The 19,377-nt window shown below is 35.3% G+C and overlaps 1 protein-coding gene across 1 annotated transcript in view; it reads right to left on the bottom strand.

Moving 5' to 3' along the window:
• Positions 1–19,377, bottom strand: part of WDR25 (WD repeat domain 25) — a 58,233-nt gene that overhangs the window by 19,591 nt on the left and 19,265 nt on the right. Inside the window, exon 3 of the mRNA XM_041401574.1 lies at positions 6,530–6,677. Within this exon, the coding sequence (XP_041257508.1) occupies positions 6,530–6,677 (148 nt within the window). The remainder of the gene's footprint in view (positions 1–6,529; positions 6,678–19,377) is intronic.

Below are 19,377 nucleotides of genomic sequence, written 5' to 3'. Positions count from 1 at the left end.
AAATTGAGTAAGCAGTGTTCTGAAGAGTTTGGTGTTATTAGATGCATACACAAATTCCATTCTACTGCCATGTCACAGAAAATGAGCAAGACTGGAATGTAGACAGGCTGCACAGCAGCAGTTGAACTCAAAAAGTGCTAGAGAAAGGAAATACTCTTATTGTCACAACTAAAATTTATTCACGATTCAGAAATTTAGGAAAAATATCCATCTGAGAGTTGGAACAGGTCAATGCAAAAGATGACATGGGGCATATTAGCTCATGCAATTCAGTAATTTGAGGCAATGAACTCAACTCTTAGTCTTTTTCTGTACAAACTTGGCTTCATGTGTGTTACTATCATGAGCAGAATTTATTCTTGCCAGGCTGTAATGCTGCTATGATGGACCTACCCCATAGCTTGGGAAACCCAGGTTCAGTGTTTGCTATAGGTCCTCCTCCACCTTTCTGGAAAGCCTTTTTTTCAGTTACCCATCTTCTTCTCTACAATTACTCACTTTATTAAAATGAAATATTCACCTTTGGAGGGCCTTATTTTATATATTAAAAAAGATGGCCTTTGAGGAGAAGATCCCCTTATCAATAAAAGGTATAACTCAGCATCCTTGTATATACCTTTATTGTGTATATATTTATTGCATTTTAGTTCCTAAAGGCAGCATAACCAACCCATAGACTAGAAAATTAGGCCTTTTGAAAATGTCTTTGGCTAATTGAGGGAAAATCCATACTACATATCGTTTTCCTTTATAAGGGGTTGTTATTCCAAAGCAGAAATCAAATGTTTTTCTAATCCTTAATTTTCACAATTTCAGTAACAATATCTACTATATCTTTTGCAGTGTGTTTTATGTTCTTTAAAGGCTTTAATTAAATTCTCCAAGCATTAAAGGCTTGCCAGTAACATAATAGTAACATGCACAATATGGAAAAAATCTTTAAAAATATCTTGAATATATGCTTCTGCTTCTTTATGCAGATTTCATAGCTGATTCTGATTTCATAGCTGGGCAGTTTCACAACCTACTGTGAAACTGCCCAGCTATGAAATCAGATGTTTTAAAGGCTATTTAACATTCTGAATTTTTCACAGAACATCAGCACAGTTGCTCAGCAGAGGATGCTTCTGTAACTGTGCTTAGTGGTCCTCAGGTTCACACACCTACCTGCATAACCCTAAAACATTTACTTACTCTAATCTGTAATCTGTCTTTCTGTAAAGAAAGGTGAAGACTTACAAGGACACAAGAGCAATCTTGCTTAGCAAAATGGATTTCCCTCTGTGTTTAGAAAAAGACATAAAACAACATATAGAAAAATATTTCATTACAGTCACAGTCCCTCTCATGCACAATAGTGAGAAAACACATTAGATTGATTAGACATCATTTGTTCTTAACAAATCAATGCTGTTACTTCTCCATTCTTGGTGTGCTTACAAACAGCCTTATTGTTTTCTCAAGAACCAAAGTTATATTGATTACATGGTTTTCTCCTAATTTTTGTCCCTACATGTTCACAGGTTCACAGCAAGTGAAGACGTTTGAAATACTAAATAATTTTTTCTTTTAACTTTTGAAACATCCCCACAATAAATACTTTTCAGTACTTTACACCACTGAGCATAAAAAGTAAAATGCTGTTACCTCCTAGCTGGACAGTGCTATGTTCAACTTATTTCATAAAACTGCTGAATCTTGGGGGAAACCTTTGACCTCACATCTAAGGTGCCTGCATTCACTCAAAAGAAAAAAAATAAACAAGCAAACAAAAGCATTATCAATCAACTGGGCTTTTTTTCTGAGGTGCAATATAAAAGCTTTCTGCATATTAAAACATACTCTCTAAATACTACTGGGAGAGAAAAGGAGGAACAGAGGAATGCCACAGCTTTCCTGGGGTGATGTTTAGGTAAGAGAACTAGAATTCCTATGTGAACAAATATGAGTACATTAAAAATAGTAATGTTATATCTATAGGACTATCAAATTAGAACTGAAAAAAATACATAGGAAAGAAAATTTGGACCATTCTCTTGGTAGGTACAAAATGTTCCATTAAGAAACTCTTTCTCTCTCTCATTATAACTCTGAGGAAATTATATTTGAAAGCAAGTTCAGTCCATGAACTAAAATACAACTGCAGCATTTGGCAACTTAGGAAATGTGCCAAAATTTCTTGGAACATTTCCTCTGTCATAATATTAAAGAAATGAAAAGTATCTACAATATGCAAATAGTAAAAAACCCAGCCAATGTTCTGCCTATGCTATTATACCAATTCATTTGTGACTAATGAAAAATCTACTGATTAATAAAACATGCATTCCAAAAATAAAACAGTTATAAATAAATTCTAAAAATACAATTACCCTTCCAAAGCTGGTAGAGCATCTCCATTGCATCTGGACATGACAGAAGTTAAATGTCAAATGTATTTGACCTAGAATGTTTTAAAAGCATTTTTTTCAGTGCTCTAGGAATATAGCACTATTTAATATTCTGCAAATAATAATGTGTCTGAACTACCAGTAATAGAAAATGACTGTATGTTATTAGAGAAAAACAAAACCAGGGAGTCTCAGAATGCTGCATTATCATCACATTTGTGAAAACATTCAAAAGGCTTTATTTTTATAAAGAAATAATGTATTTAAAATAGAACAATTAAAAAATATATTGGCCAGTAACAAGCAGTAAATCTGCAGGTTTTGGATCTACCAATATTCATGAATCTCCATAGTGCAGTACTGAACTTGCCTGATGCAAACTGCAACTAATCACAGAACCACTCATGTGAATGACTCATGCATAACCTTGAGTTCTTTAAAAACTAATGCATATTTTGGGTCCAACCCATACTGAATGTGTACGACAGCTTTTAAGAAACCCATATTTGTGGAGAGTCTTAGCTTCGCATGCTGTTGTTAAGGCACTGGATGGCCTTTCAAGATAATAAATAATGATCTACAAATTCAATTTAAAAAACACTTGCCCAACAACATCTATTATCTCTTATCCAAACCACAGTAAGAGAACTCCTTGTACCTCATTAATGTGAATTCTTCTCTTGTCCTGTTCTTCATCACAGTATCATGTAGGTTGGATCTCCAGACATCATCTAGTCTGAATCCCTACTCAAATTATGTCCAGCTGCAGCAGATTACTTAAGAGCCTGTTCACTGAAGTTCTGGGCATCTCCAAGTACAGACTCCACAGCTTCTCTGAACAGCCTGGTCTAGTATTTGATGACCCTGGAGCTGAGCCAACAAGTTTCTGTGTTCCTACATTGTTCCTTTGCCTCTTATCCTTTCACTGCACATCTCTGAAAAGAGCCTGGTACCATTTTCTCCACATACTAGGTAAATACTTCCTGATCTGGCCTGGAATTACATTGTCCTTCTTTGCAGAGAACACTGGTGATTCATATTCAGCATCAGGACCTCCAGGTATTTTTTCTGCAAAGTTTCTTTCTAACAAGTTCAGCATCAGCCTGGCCTGTTGCACAGGATTACTCCATTCCAGATGCATGTCCTTGTTGAACTTCCTGAGATTCCTATCACCTCATTTTTTATGCTTGCAGTGTCTTAGATCTTTTTATATATAAGAGCTTCCATTTCATACATGTGACAAGGGCAAGAGGTTTGATGGTGTAAAACTGCAGGATAAGATTTCATGAATGTGTCTTCTAGCCTTATATCAGGATTTCTCTGCCAACAACAGAAATTCTGTTTCATGATTAATGAGATTTCAGTGTTTGCTTCTATTCTGATGTTGTTCAGATCATAAAGGTTGAAAAGAAACCTACCCCAGAAGATGCAGTATATTAGGATATGGGATACCCAAACTAAAGTCCAATCTTAGAAAGAAAATTTCCTGAAGAATTTAATCTAGTGCTGTTTGTTAAAAAATTCCTGACACATTTCTTTGAGAAATATCATAACTAACCTTCATCAGACCCAGAACAATTAGCCAGACTACAATTTTGATTTAATAGGGCAGAAACTATGTTCCCAACAGAAAACCAAGAGAAAATGACAAAAAATCCCCCACAACTCAGCAACTCAATACCATGCATGTACTAAGCTGTATTTGCAACCTTTTTTAAACTTTTAAAGTCATTCCTTATAGACCATTAGGTTTCATTTAGTGAAGGACATGTAGCAATTTTTATAACACAGATGTAATATATAAAACATATACTGAAAACAAAGACAAGAAAGATTAGACTTTAGGAAACTTCTGGAAAAATGTTGAACCAGAACAAAATATACAAGAGCATAGAGCCTGAAAGAGAGCATTATTATTTATAAAATCCCACTGGCATGCATTTACTACATTTAAACACACTGGTAGTTAGTTCACACTAGCAATGGAAAGTAATTAGGACTGAAGTCCAAAAAAGTATATGAAAGTCCAATGTGAAGGAACAGTTCTAACATCTATCTGAAGTTAATCAAAGAAGAAATCATCTCAGCACTGATGAAGAGTGAGGAGGAATGAATGATTCAGTGAACTAATGTAAATCAAAATCTTATAGATGTCTTAGTGTTTTTCAAATGGAAATGAGGCTTTTTATATCAAATTGATTTGGATTCCAGAGGCAAACTTCTTGCCCTGTCTCTTTGAACAGAACTGACTGAGATGTAGGAAAAGAAGAGTAACTTTAAAACAGGGAAGGAGCTCAGAAACTGGCTTGCATACGTAGGAAATCAGACTAAAATTCTGATCGTTCCTATTATGCTTTTCCAAATGAGGTGTGAAAATCAGGTCCAATCACAACTGCAGTTCAGAGGAACTACAAGGAATTCTGTGTTCTTCAAATAAGACAGTAATGAATTCCTGATATTTCCAATATAAAAACATTCATTCCACACATACAATTTATTTAAGTAGCTAGAAACACTCTATAACACACAAGTCAGTAAGGAAAGAACCATTTACAAACTTATCTGCTTTGACACTTAGTAAATATATTTTCTATTGTTGCCATTTCTTAGAGAAGTATAAATTAATCAGTATAATCAACTTAATCCAGACTTCTATCCCATTACTGGTTAGTTAAGATGAAGAAATGCTGGAAATTAAAGCATATTATTTAAATTATGTATCTTTGGAATTTTCCCTATTATTTTATAAGATTTTTCCCAGAGTAAGGAAAAATTACTCAGATACACAAAATCTATTCAGCTGCTATAAATCCCATTACGAAGACAGCCATTCCATTTAGAATTTTTAAGCATTACAGACAAAGGTAAATCCACTTGGATTAGTAAGATTCAGTTATATGTGGGACTAGAAGGTTGCTGTAGAAGTCTGACAAATTAATGACTGTGTATATTAACCTCATGTACTATTACACCAAGTATATAAAGCTCTTTTCCCCATTAAAAAAAGCTGAATATTCTCAAAACATCCATATTCTAATATTGTAACATATTTTACATTCCTACACTGTAACAGCTCCCTTTCAGCCATCATCGAATTCAAATACTTCTGGTACAACTATTGTTGAAAAAAATAAATTCTTGGAGCATGAAAAAGAACCTTTTTCTCATGTGAACAATATTTTAAAATTTTATTGGCTGCTTTCCCAGTTCCTCTGAATAGGACTTCTGCTTTCCAGATATTCACATACAATGTAGTTCTTGCTTTTATGCAAGAGAAAATCCTCCTAGACAAAAACTGCTTGTAATTTTTGTAAGGATTTCTATTGTAGTCTCACAAAAAATATTGCACCTTTGCGGGAGTTAAACACTTAAAAATAAACTAAGTGGGAAATGTAAAATTGCATCTCTTCCCTTGACAATGTCCCATTTTGATCTAATTCATACACACACACAGAGATGTCCTGCTATGCACAGCCCCAATGAATGCTGCTGATGTTGGTAACATACATTAAGGAGAGAAAGAATATAGCTGACAGAAGCACTTTAGTTTAGACATGAGGAGACACAGCATCCAGGAAATTAGTTGTTAAGCTTACAACAATCAAATCCCAAATCAAATTCAAAAATGCATCAAAGGAACACGAGTTCAGTCTCAAGGTTTCCTACCAGAATTTAAGTTTCTATGCTCCTAATTAAGGTCCCATTCAGAAAAAAAGAAAAAATCACCTAATTAACTTCAAGCACAAACTTCAACCCAACAGAGAATGAGATACAAGCCTATGTTTAAACTAAATACATGTACAAATGTTACTGAAGTCAGTCTTAAGAGGCTGTTCAAACACTTTAATGAATTATGGTGACAGAGCATAAAAACACATATTTCATTCCATGCATCTATGTAGTATCTGACAACATAAATTACAAGTGATTGTCAGATGTAAAATATTTCAGTTTTCTCAAACTTCTCCAGCAACTCTTAATTGCCAAAATACATTTTTTAAGTAAGGTCACATTTCAAGAATTCTAATTTTCATCTATGGATTTCTCTATATTTTAGAAGAAAGAGCAAGGCTAGCAAGATCCCAGGTTATCTGTACACAATAAAGAAATGGCTGTAATGCATTCCTCATGGCCTTTACCTGTTTCTACATCAGTTAAATGCAGCATGGAGTCAAAGCCCCCACTGAGGATCCTTCTTCCACAGGATGACCACCGGGCAGCTCGAACGGCACAGGAGTGACAGGAGTAGGTTTTTAAACAGCAGCCTGTATCTACAGCATCCCATACCTTGAAAAGAAGGATAAGGACACCTTTACAAAGAATCACAGTATTTTTTTCAATAATAATTTGCTACAGCAAATCATTGTAGTTAAGAAAGCTTTGCATTCTGAAGTTGTATCAAGTTGGTAACTTGATACAACTTGTTACTTGTTTCCAAGTAATATATTTTAGAAAATACAACTACTTTGACTTCAGTTACCAAGTACAGTTGACAAGAAATTAAAAGCATATGCTTTTCATGGTTCTATTTTTGTCATAGTTTTAAGATAAAATTAGAAGTTTAGCAAAAACTGACCCATATAAAAATCCAGTATGATTAGATCTGTGACAGTCTAAACATCAAAACTATCTTCTTATAAATGTTTTTCTTCAGTAAAAATTAGATTTTAAAATATCCTATGGTTATACAATATAATACCTATGGAGCTTAAAATGTGAAAAGGGAGAAAAAAGCAAGACTTTGGGTAACGTATTTTTGTCTTCAATTATATTTTCTTCTTACTGGACAAAAAGGACTTGCTGACAGTATCATTACATAATGCATACTCAGAAGACAACATTCCATTAAAGAAAATTATTTTATCAAAAGATTTTCTACCACGAAGCACAGTTCTGCAATGCAAAGCAACCAATTATCATTAATTACTTGACTAGCCAGTACAGACTGAAACCGTGAAGGCCATTCCCTTAGTATTCTACTCTAATCACAGGTTTAAAAAATCAGGGAAATTTTAATATTAAAGGAGTTTTGAAAGTAAGTTTCTCTGTTTCTCTCTTTTAATGAGTTTTAATGATTGTTTCAAGTTTTACAGTATCAAAAAAGGGTTAATTATGTCTTGGAGGGCTTTTGGTATGAAGAAGCTAATGAATGAATCAAGATGAAAGGAAAAATAGGTGGTACATGCTTCCAATATTTTCTGTCATGTTTTAAGATTATGTACAAAAACTCAATTTTCACAAGAAAGGTAAAGTAAAGCGAGTCCAACAGCACTTTTGAGTTTATGCTTCATTTAAAAAAAAGCTACATAATTGGAAATAGCACATCCTTAAAGCTGCACATTTCCCTCCATTATATGAGTTGGAACAAGTGGTCCACTCTTGTGGATGAGACCACTGACAATGCCCAAGGGACAATTTACCAAGTAACACATTTCTCTCCACTATATTACTTTCCATCAGCTCTTTTTTACCCAGGTAATGGTGGTGTTGCAATGCTTTCTGGAATTAGAGTTGCATGGACAAGGCAGTTTTGACTGAGAAAAATTCACTTAGTTTACTGCTCATTAATGTAAACTTTTAATTACAGAACCAGGTTTTGAGAACAAAGATCAAGAGTTAAACAAGCACTTAGGGGAGCATCTTCCCCTGCTGGATTCCACTTCAGTCCAGTGCTTCTCCCCCTGTTCCTACCCAGCTTCCTCAGTTTTCATTGGGCACCATGTGAAAACTCAGGCTCAGACACGCAGTGAAGGCTCAGCGGTAACAGAACGTGTCTGCCTCAGGTTACAAGCACCAGGCTGTGCCTCCAAGTGACAGAGATGTTAGCCATGTTATATGCACAAACGGGAATCTTCTCTGTTTCATTGCAAAGGAAAATGCTTCAGATCCTATCAGAGGATCACTGCAAAGCCACCATCATGTCTGCATTTCCCTAGGGAGCCCCTTAAGCACTTCCCCATTCCTGTGTATCTCCACTGTTTAACCCGTGGTAAGTGAAAAAATGCAGATCATGGGAGAGTTCCACTGTCCTCTGTCCAAAGCTGGAGAGGAATGTCTGCTCAGCTGCTGGTGCCTGCTCCACACAGGCTGCCACCCTCACTGAAAAAAGGAGAGGTTGCAAAAGGATGAATTCTCTGCATTTGAGTTTGCATCTCTCTGCCCAATGTCAGATCAGCAAATTCTCCAGGGTGCTGGGCATTTCAGGGCTCCAATTTCCACTGAGAGTCAAGTGTGTCAAGAATGACTTGTGTGGAAATAAAGGCCTTTCTAGTCTTTTTTTCATCACTTCTTCCAAATTCTAGGAATTAGGGCCATTAAAGCTACCTATTTCAAGTGACTGATGTTGTGAATCTTGCCCTCTCTGGCAAAAAAGGAACATTAATTAAAACCTCTTTAACAGAAGAGGCTCCCAAACATATTCTTCTGAGTGGCATCTATACATGCACTCAAAAAAAAAGATTTGTTTTCAAAACCAGTCTAAGGCTGAAGATAAAGGCCACAATACCATAATCTAAGAAGTCATGGTTTCAAGAATTTCAGAGTATTTTTTTTAATAAATTGTCTTAGAACTATTTTTAAAATTTAATTTAAAATACCAATAGCTGCTAAACTTTAACCTGGTAATAAATACCTTTACAATTAACATTTGTAGCATAAACTCCAATATTTACATGGAATAAAGATCATATTTAGTACAGAATAAATTACTTGGGCATGGGAAGAAGTTCACTGAAAAATACAGAGACTGAGACATACATAAATCTTCATTCACATGCATTTAAACACATGTATCAAGTATTCTAAGACTAGAAATTATTATACATCTGCCAAAGCAAGACATATTTATATGAAATCATTTTACTAAGAGATCAACTGCTTTAAGTGTTGTAGTTTGTCTTCAAAACTCAGCTCTCACAGAAACTCAGCATTATTTCTAGATTAAATTCTGAATTCTCATTAAATCTGACGTTGCTCTTTCATCTTGTGATGACCATTGTGATTTTAATTCCTGAGCTAAAAAGTTAAAAGCACACATTTCATTCTGCTACTCTGAAAACACTTTTTTGCCACACACTCAAGCAATAATGTTACACACTATAAACATTAACCAGTCCATCCTTTCCCTTTAAAAGAATCACCAAAAAAAATTAAATATGCAACTGTTATTAGAAAAATAACACACATTATCATATTGCCTCCTCTGAATCTACCATTATTAACTAATTAATTATACAGTATTTGAAGGAAATAAACAGCCAATACTCATTTCTGGCATAAAGGTATCATGAAAGCTTTGATTTTATTTTTGCCAATTTTATTTAAATTTACTTTAATTTATCAAACTGGCTCATCTTTCATTATTATTTCTTACTCTTCTGGGCTTCACTATTTATAATACTGCATTTCCATTTCTTTTCCAGAAATTGTTTTCATTTCATTTCCTCTCCCATTATATAAATTATGGCGATTACATAGTTATCTGCTAGGATTAATATATGGGGCCAAAATGGCAGATACAAACAGCAAAGTGACAAAATTATACTAGTGATTTCTTTACAAAAGCAATTTTCCTTTTACTTTCTCTGAGGCACATTGTAATTCAATTGCTCTTTCACATTTTCCATAGTGTTTGGAAATAAAGGCTGCTTCAGAAGTTGTTTGCTTTCCTGTATAGCCTAGAAATGCTATGAAAATACTGTAACATGTATTTGAGGTAACATAACCAGACCTCCTTGCCCTTGAGATTGGAAGCTCACAAAGCACATAAGCAACTACACAATGTAAGAGATTAGATTTATTATAGATATTTCCAGATCCTATTTTCTGCTTTCAGGAAAACAGCCTTGGAAAATAAAGCAGTTTGAGTCGAAGATAAAAACTCTTGGTAAGTCACAGCAGGAAGCAGGAGAGGGTAAGCACTTGATACTCAAGCAAACAGCACTCACAGAATAATGGTCTGGGATCTGCTGCACTATCAACCAGCTCATGAGGCACAAAGAAAGGCTTTTATCTTACTGATCCTACAAACTAGGGATTCATTCCCAGAAAAAAATGACACAGTAACACAAGCAGAGTAACCAAAATAATATGAGAACTCATCAAGCACACCAAGAGTGATAAATTAGGAATTGAGCACATCTCTTTCATTGCCATGCTATGATTATCTATGATGCACTTGCCTCCAATTTAGATTGCAGAAAAGAAAATCCAGCAGCCTGACTTTTAGAAAGAGAAAGGTGCATCTATTCAAGCAGGCAGTCAGTAATTGCACAGTAAACCTGAGAACAATGATTCAATTGTGATAAATTAGAGGTTGGAAGCAAGTGAGGAATTAAGTTGTATGCATTTTGAATTTGCATGCATAGAGGAAATACAGCAGAGCCAGTCAAGAATACCAAACAATAAATCAATATCTGGAGCATGTGTACCAGAATTAAAAAGTTTTTTAATGGATGGATCCATGTTCATTTCAATATAACATCCATACTAAAAGAATTCTTTCCCTCTCAATTTAGCCAAGTGGTGCCAAGTTGTGTTATCAACTTCCTCTGTCAATGGCTCCTAATGAACCACAGTAAGAAATCATTTCATACTTGTCAATTACTATAAATATAAACGTGGCATTTAAGAAACAGCCCTGTCCAAGGATGATGTGGGATAGTACTGAGTTACAGGATGCATGAAGAAATTACCATGCTTTGACTAGAATAGATTCTGTTCCATTCCACTCTGTTCCATTCCTCACGCTGCTCCGCAGATTTCTGAATCTGAAGACATGAGCCTCTCCTGTCCCTTTTTTGGAACAGCACTGCTCCCTGATGTGTCTCAACGAGACAAAACTGAACCAGCTTTTTACTTTGTTTTTTAACTGCAGAACTGAATTCAGGTCTGAAAGATATGCCATATCTGCTAACATGCAAGTTCTAACAAACACAGTGGAGAAGGAAGCCCCAAACTATCTACATAAAGTGTCTTTTCTAGTTTTCAAAGCAGGCTCTGATCTGTACTTTAAAAGGTTCTTTGAAAATCAATGGGCCAGAGGGCAGAAATAGTCTCATGGAAAAATTATAAAAAGGTATCTCCTGCTGTTACCACTTCAGACTCCCCAGCTGGATGAGGTGCAGCTTTGGGCAGGACTGCAAGAGCTAAAAGTGCCCCTTGTTTATCTCTAACACACAGCAGTAAGGATAAGGGGCTACATAAGGAGGTACATTCTTTTATTCATCAAACTGAAACAAGAGAGTGCCAGGAAGGGAAGCAATAAATAGCCAAGCATTAGAATTGCCAGGTGTGCCTAAGCCTCTCAAGCCATTCTGTGACTTACAAAAAAAGTCTGATCGTGCACATAATATATAAAAATTCCTAAAGTACCGACAGGAATATTTAGAATATTTTATGCTTGTTTCAATTCATGTCCTCTTAAAAAATTGAACTAAATAATAATGTAGTAAAGATAAATTTGTTGAAAGAACTACAAAAGAAATCACTTGAACTCTTTTGTCTAAACCCGCAGTTAAACCATGTGAAAACTAAATTAAGCTCAAAAAAACCTGCGAGCTAAGGTCACTTTGTGTATAACCTTCAAGTGCTAATAAATTTATTTTCAAGCAGTTTTGAAGGATGTAAATAGATGTTCAGATTGTTACATGGACTATGAATGATGACATTTTGAACACACCAGCTTAATTTTTAAACCAACTGTCCCAAAAAAGAGTTTTTCTGCAGGATTCTGCATAGCTTGATAAAGCTAACACATTTTCAGATGTGTTGAACACTTGTTTCAGGAATGTTTAAAGTGTTCTAGGGAACATATTTTAAATGACATCCCTCTTCCTAATGTAGACATGGTGTAAAAAGTATATATCAATGCTGTCACTTGAACATTTACAGATTTCCACTAGTTTTCTTCTTGCAGCAGTTGTAGGTCAAAATGCAATTATCTTACTAATCTGAAGGGAAGAACCAACTTTATTATTGCTTTAATATATGAATAAGAGAATAAGAATTGAATTTGGATAGCTTATTACTAGACAACCCTTACTACTGTAGAAACAAGGAGAATGGAAACTAGAAAAATATAATAAATTCAATGAGCTGAGACAGCCAGCAAAATATCTAAATTTGTTATTTTTCCCTTAAAAAAATAATATTAAAAAGTTGCAAGTGCATTAATCAAATCAATGAGGTGTAAAATCTTCTCTTTTACAAAAAAAAAGAAAAAAATGACAACAAAACAAACAAAAACCCCAGAAACAAAATCAAACTAATCCCAAAAATAACCCAGTATATTAGACCTCAGATAGTTCTAATTTTCTAGGGGGCTTTATTCAGGCAGAAGCATTTTAACTTATAATACTTGTGGCATACTAGTTGGCACTGCTACTAGAAACTACTCAGTGGTATGCAAACTGATTTGCACACATGTCAGAAAAGCTTTAATCCTGGAAAATCCAGCAAAGGTTAAGTACAAGCACTGCATGAGCTTCATGCCAACCATGCCTGTGAAACACATTTCCAATTATTTGGTGTTTTATTTTAATTTTCCTCCCACAGAAACTCAGCAGCCCTTTCCCCAAGGAAGGTTTCATAATCATTAGTTGTGAAGCTTTGTTTGGGTCGTTTTCCCATTAATAAGAAAATAAAAACTCAATCAAAAGTGTACTTCAATCTGCCAGCATCCTATAAAATGATTTTAAGAAAACACTAATGGAAGAAGATGAAACATTGACATTTTTAGTTGACAAAGGAGGGACAAGACAAAGAAAATTAAATTCTGTAAAAAGGAAACAAAAACTCCACACCACTGTGGCAAGAGCTGCCCATCTGATTACACAAAATAAAGAAATATTCTTGGTAAAGCTGTAACAAGGGCTATTACACTTCCTTTAGATAGACCTAACCATTCCCTACTTAAAAAGTTAACCTGTATCATGAGGATATCTAATCAACCAAGGAGAAATGAAGACATAAATAATTTTAAAGTGTACAAACTATCTGGGGTTTTGCCAGTATAAATAATTAATGTTGCCTCCACAGGAACCTTTCAAGTCAAAACTGGCAAACAGAACTCTTCAGAAAGAAGTAAATTATATTTTTTAAATGGTAACAGCAAGATACTAAACAATACTGACATAAATATTTCATAGACATTTCTATTAAAGAATTTGCAAATTATATATTCCCATTGTATCAAAAGTGTCCTCAGGACACAGTAATCTCATCTGTGAAAACTCTTTTTTTAACCATTTGATTCAGAAATGGAAAAAGTAAAGAAAACATGGACTCTGGTGAATTCCTATTTCTTGGATGTCATTTGTTGTTGATGCTGAGAACTGGTCAGAGAAGAAAGTCAGATAAACTTTCCCAGGCATTGCCCTGGGAAGTTTTGGGAAAGTTCAGAGAAAGAATTAAAACAATCTCTAATCTTTGCAGCTGGTGTTTTGAAGGTGGTGTTTACTTGGAAGTGGTGTACAAGAGGGTGTTGTTCCTAATTAGCCAATGGTGTGAGAGATATTGATTAAAGACCAACCAGGTCCAGCTTTATGCTAACTGTCTATAAAAAGGATGTGGGTCTAATAAACTTGGCTTTGTCTTCTGAAGACATAGGAGTCCATGTGTCACTTCACTCACCCATCCTTAGTACAACAGCAACAATTAGTGTTGGAATTACAGACAGAAAGGTGAAATGGATAGCTGAGACCTTGTTTCCATTCAGTGGTTTCAACATTCTTTCCCTGTGAATTATCTGCAGTTTCTGGCAAACAAGGTCAACCCTCCAGTGTTTCACCAGCCTCTCAGAGCACCAGCCCAGCACACGCAGGGGCTGCACAGCTCCTACACACAGCTGGTGTCGGGATGAAATGCTGCTGAACGCTCACCAGTAACGCATGCATGGATGCAGTAACACGGGCTAGCAAAATACTAATAACATATTCAAACTCTTGATTAAAGTAAATAAGTGCTAGAATATTATATAGTTATTCAGAAGTAAACCCTGCTGTCTCTTATAAACTGAAGGTAGAGATTAGAATGTGTTTATAAAGAATGTTTACCTAAAATTAATATCTCTAAGATAAGAACTGAAATGTTGTCAAAGTATGAACAAGTTCAGGGTGAAATCTTGAAACTAAAACCATGTTTGAGGGGGTTTTGGGTGTTTTTTTTTTTGTTTGTTGGTTTTGGTTTATTTTTTAAATGTGTTTCATACCACAATCACGGACCATTTCATTGTTTTGTAGCATTTTCAGTGAACATCTAGTTAAGATTTGGTACCAAGTTTTGAGTTTTAGGGGTACAAGGCTTACTGCAGTGCAGTGTGTTTGGCAGAGAAGGTTGTTTTTCTAAACAGAGATGAGGGTTACAAATTTCAAATATGCATTTATTTTTATTATCACAATGTAATACAAGGCACATCTGTATTGTAATAAGAACACATTACAAAGCAACAAAACCACTTTAAACAAATTAAAATCAGCAGGAGCTATATATCTTACTTGTTTAATGAACAGTACCAGCAGCACAGGTTCACCCCCACCAAAATAAAAAAATATGGAAACAAGCTCAGTAAGATGATCTTGCCAGTAAAAATACTTCCAGGAAAGCGGGCAACTGAAGAGAAGTACTAACACAACTCAGAGTTCCTTAGATATCATCTGAATTTCTCTACAGGAATTACTGTCACTCCAGCATGGGAATGTAAACCAAAAAGTGAGGAGAAATGCTGAAGAACCTAAGAACTATCAAACCTTATCAACTTTGTCAACTATAATGAAGTTGGCAAAGACACAGAGGGATGCAAAAAAACAATTTAGTTTCTGGTAATAAGTATTAGAGCTTTAATTAAAATGTCAGTTAGAACCTATAGTATAAAACTTTCTAACACAGCCATCACACAGTTGCTAGCATTTTTTATTAGTTACATTTCTTGACAGTATTAAGTTGCAAGTAAACTGACATGCCTATTTTCATTACTTTTATGTATTTTTTTTCTACATTGGCAAGTGAAATCTTCACAATTCTAGCTTCCCTCCTTGGAACCAAAATATCATTAGTAAGAAAATTCTCCTGAAACCATCTTATTTTCCTTTAAAAACTTCAGGGAAATAAATACACTGTTAGGCTTTCAAAACACATTGATTCCTTATACAAAGCACAGATTTGTTTGTTGGAATATTTTAGACCACATGTATCGTTTTAGAAGACACTAGAAAGCTGCAGACATTCACAGAATAAAGCCTTCACTAAATGAGATCAAGATCTCTAAACACACTGATCATTCTTTTGACTTCTACTCTGGCAGACAGCTAATTTTCCCTGTTCTCCTTTGTTCTTGAAAAGGAAAGATTCCAAAGGAATGGAGATACAATAGACGTTAAGAGCCGCGTTCTTTCCCCTGTTCTAAGACTTGGAGAAACACTTTGCTTTTCATTGATATGAGACCACTCTAAGTAGAACCCTGTTGCCTAAGAGTCCTTTAAAGGTCAGCAAGACTTGTGGGACTGCAGAGCTGGCAGCAAACACCCTTGGATAGAGGTGTCAGTTCAGCATCCTCTGTACTGGCACCTCCCTTCACTCCTGGCTTCAGCGCAAACTCTGCAGCACCAAGACCTCGAGTGGAGATGAATGAATCAGTCACATTACACTCAACACTTGCTCATCCCTCTAAAAGGCCTGGAAGATGCAATCTCTGAAAACTACACTAATTTAGACACATAGAACTGCAAAAATTTGAAGATATATTAAGGTGTAGGACCCATGTTATCTTACATTTTACTTTGGCTACATATTTTAATGTCCAAAAGAATCAATAATGCAGAGCTACCAGCTTGTGGTAGCATTTTACTGAGGCTATATCACACAATTAGAAATAAGCTGGAGTCTTCTTTACCTTCAGAGGAAGAAACATCAGAGCCCCCTCTAGCAGCTGTACAACTTTAACATCTTGATTTGTTTCCACAGAAATAGCTGTATCCTGCAGTTCAGAAACAGGGGTGCAGAGAAAAGATGGCTGCAAGCCCACTGTTTGATTAAGTTCTTGCAGTAAAGGTCTTGAAGTAAGAGCAGATATGTTCTTTACCAAGAGCAGAATACATTTTGATAAATATAACAAGTAGTTTGATTATTTAAGTGACAATGAGGATAATGCTAAATTTTAGTTGTGTAGCAGAGATGCCTTTGTGTTAAAATCAGGTTAACCAGAACAAGAGATCATTAAAAAAAATTGGTAATTTATTTGGATAGTTTTTTAAATTAAATATTTTTTAATTGTTTTGAAGAAAAAACTATCCAGGGATAAACTCCGGCTGAGGTCTTCTCAAGATTTTTCATCATAAGATGTTATTTAGCAGGATGGATGTACAATATAGGAACCTCCACTTGTTCCAGTTATACTAGGGTCACCCAGAAAGAGAATTTTTCCAATTTTTCTTGAGGAAAAAATTCTGCTATACTACAATTTGTTTCCCCCGCCAGCATTACTCCAGCTGTCTCAGGTACACTGAAATTTGACTAATTCACACTGATTTTAGCACAGATAAACAACATTGGCTGTGTTATGCTAGTTTCAAGCATATTCCTTTTTCAAATGAAGTGAATATAGCAGCTCCTCTTTGCTAAGCAATTTACACAGCATCCACACACATCATTAGAATACACTGATTTTTTTTTTTCTTTTAGGGAACTGTATCTACATATTAACAGCTTTACATAAAACAAAATGACTAGCTTTTGTTATTTCTCCTTTGCATATCCATGCAAACCACTAGACAAAAAGGGGCCTGCCATTCATGTGACAAATAACAGAAGACTGCAAATATGTTTAATATTCTTTGTAATATAGCTCAGTTCCTATAACATCATTTAGATTGCCCTACAGAGTTTCTGTACTTTGTACTTTATAACATTTCATCTCTCTCCTGCGAAATCTTGAAGAACAACCTATTCCATAAGTCAACCCAACAGAAATTTATTGACAATGATTTCATAAAGAGCTTTGTCCCAAAGGGCATTGGTAGGTAATTTGCAAATCTAATGTACATCTAGTCAGCAGAGGGTTTTCAATGCTCACTTACATTCCTACCATGTAGCAAAGTGATACAGCCCCCCTGAAGTTGAACAAGAGATCTTTGATTATGTTTTTCATCAATACATAGCACAACAGTTTGTATCAAATTTTAAGATTCAAAAAATAACCCTAAAAAGAACCTTAAAAGAAAAACTACTTGCTTTGTTTACATTCTGCACAAGACTTTGGTAAATAGGTTTTTCTTTATTAATAGGGTGTTTGTTTTAACAATAAATTCAAAAATATTAACACAGACACAATATTAATTTTAAAAATACAGGATTTTTTTTTCTTAAAGTCAATAAGCATATAAAAATGTTGTACTTGTTTTACCTAGATATCATAAGCTGAAGAAAAACTACAGCAATTTAAGACACAAGAAGCTGTAACTCAAAAAGAGATTATCACTGTAGTCCAAATGTTTCAAAGCTGGTTTCCAGATGTAACCGACCTTTTAAATTTAACTAGGAGTACAGCTCAAATACGAAGTTCTGCTACACAAGTGTGGGTGGAAGCATCCATAAACTCTCAGAACTTTACATGCTAAAGAGTATCTACTATGCTCTCCAGCAATAGTTTAGAAATTAGGTAACAAGCTTGCATATTTGTTGTGATTTTGTCATATTATGGAGCTCCTATCACTAACTTTCATTTTACAGCTGGTGTGAGAGCATGCCTTTGCAACTGGAAATGAAAATAATAGCTCCTGCTAAAAACCCTAGGAGCAGATAAAAAGCTAACTTCCTCCTATGTGGATGTTGACTTGAAACTCTGAATTAATGACAGAATTACCAAGGAGCAGATATGAACATACTGACACCTGCAAACATTGCCTGGCATTTACACAGGACCCAATTAGGTTATTTTTAACTAGAGAAGTAAATGTAATTTTAGATTCTTGTAAAATACACACCACTGCCCTGCCCTGTTTTTCTCTGAAGTCTGATGAACACACTTCATTTAGCAAGCAATAATGCATAACTGTGGCATTCTATCAGTAGGGGCTGCCTCTGGTTGCATTCCCATAGTGCAAACCTACTTGATCAGCACATTGTTGCAGTGGTACCATGAGAAATCCCAGTCAAACTCAGCCCAGAGAAACACCTGTGTATCCCAGCAGAGCATCTCACCAGCCCCACTGAGCAGCTCTGACACCCAGCTGGCTCAATTGCTCTGGGCAGCAGAGCCCTGAACACGCACATCCACAGGTCCCAGGGAGCTCAGCTCCTCGGCAGCACTGCAACATCAAACATCATTTAAACAACGAAACCTCACGTTCAGCATTTCTCACTGCAGCAGCAGTACAACACACCTCCAGAAAGTGTTACTTCACCTAGAAATATTTCATTGCATTTACTTCACTGCCACTGCAGACTTACAGAACAAAGAATTGCAAAATTAGAAGTTAATGCAAATATTTGGCGTTTGGCTTACTTGAGAATTCTAGTAGCATTGTAGGCTACTATATATTAGCACAAATTTAAAGAGATTAGTGACCAGTTTTGACCAAATTTTTCAGGAGTACTTAAATCTATTTAAGCACGTAAATTATTTCTAAAATAAACAAGGAATATCAGAAGCTGAATATCAAGTTTTTTTGATAATCCAGACTCTGTACTGAGATACCCAAGAGCAGATTTCTCAAAGAACATAAGAGCCCTTCATGCATAAAGGCAGGAGAACAAAGTAAGCAAAAAACATTTTGTTTCAACCCATCTGTCATAGCAGACACATGGGAAAGCTTTTTGATATCATTACCAGACCATTCAGTTAGAATGGGTCTATGATATTACCTGAATACTTAAAATCAAAACCTGGTGGTTGTGAAAAGCTTTTTTTCTCCAAGTCATTCTACAGATGAAAAACTATCATTGGGAAGTTTCCCCAGTGAAGTCCTTACCAACTCCAACACTATTTTCACAC

The sequence above is a fragment of the Onychostruthus taczanowskii genome, unplaced genomic scaffold (genome assembly GCF_017590055.1).
Source record: "Onychostruthus taczanowskii isolate IOZ18803 unplaced genomic scaffold, ASM1759005v1 scaffold1, whole genome shotgun sequence".
Taxonomy (NCBI): Eukaryota; Metazoa; Chordata; class Aves; order Passeriformes; family Passeridae; genus Onychostruthus; species Onychostruthus taczanowskii.
The sequence above is the reverse complement of the archived record's forward strand: the minus strand, read 5'-3'. Positions and strand labels throughout refer to the sequence as shown.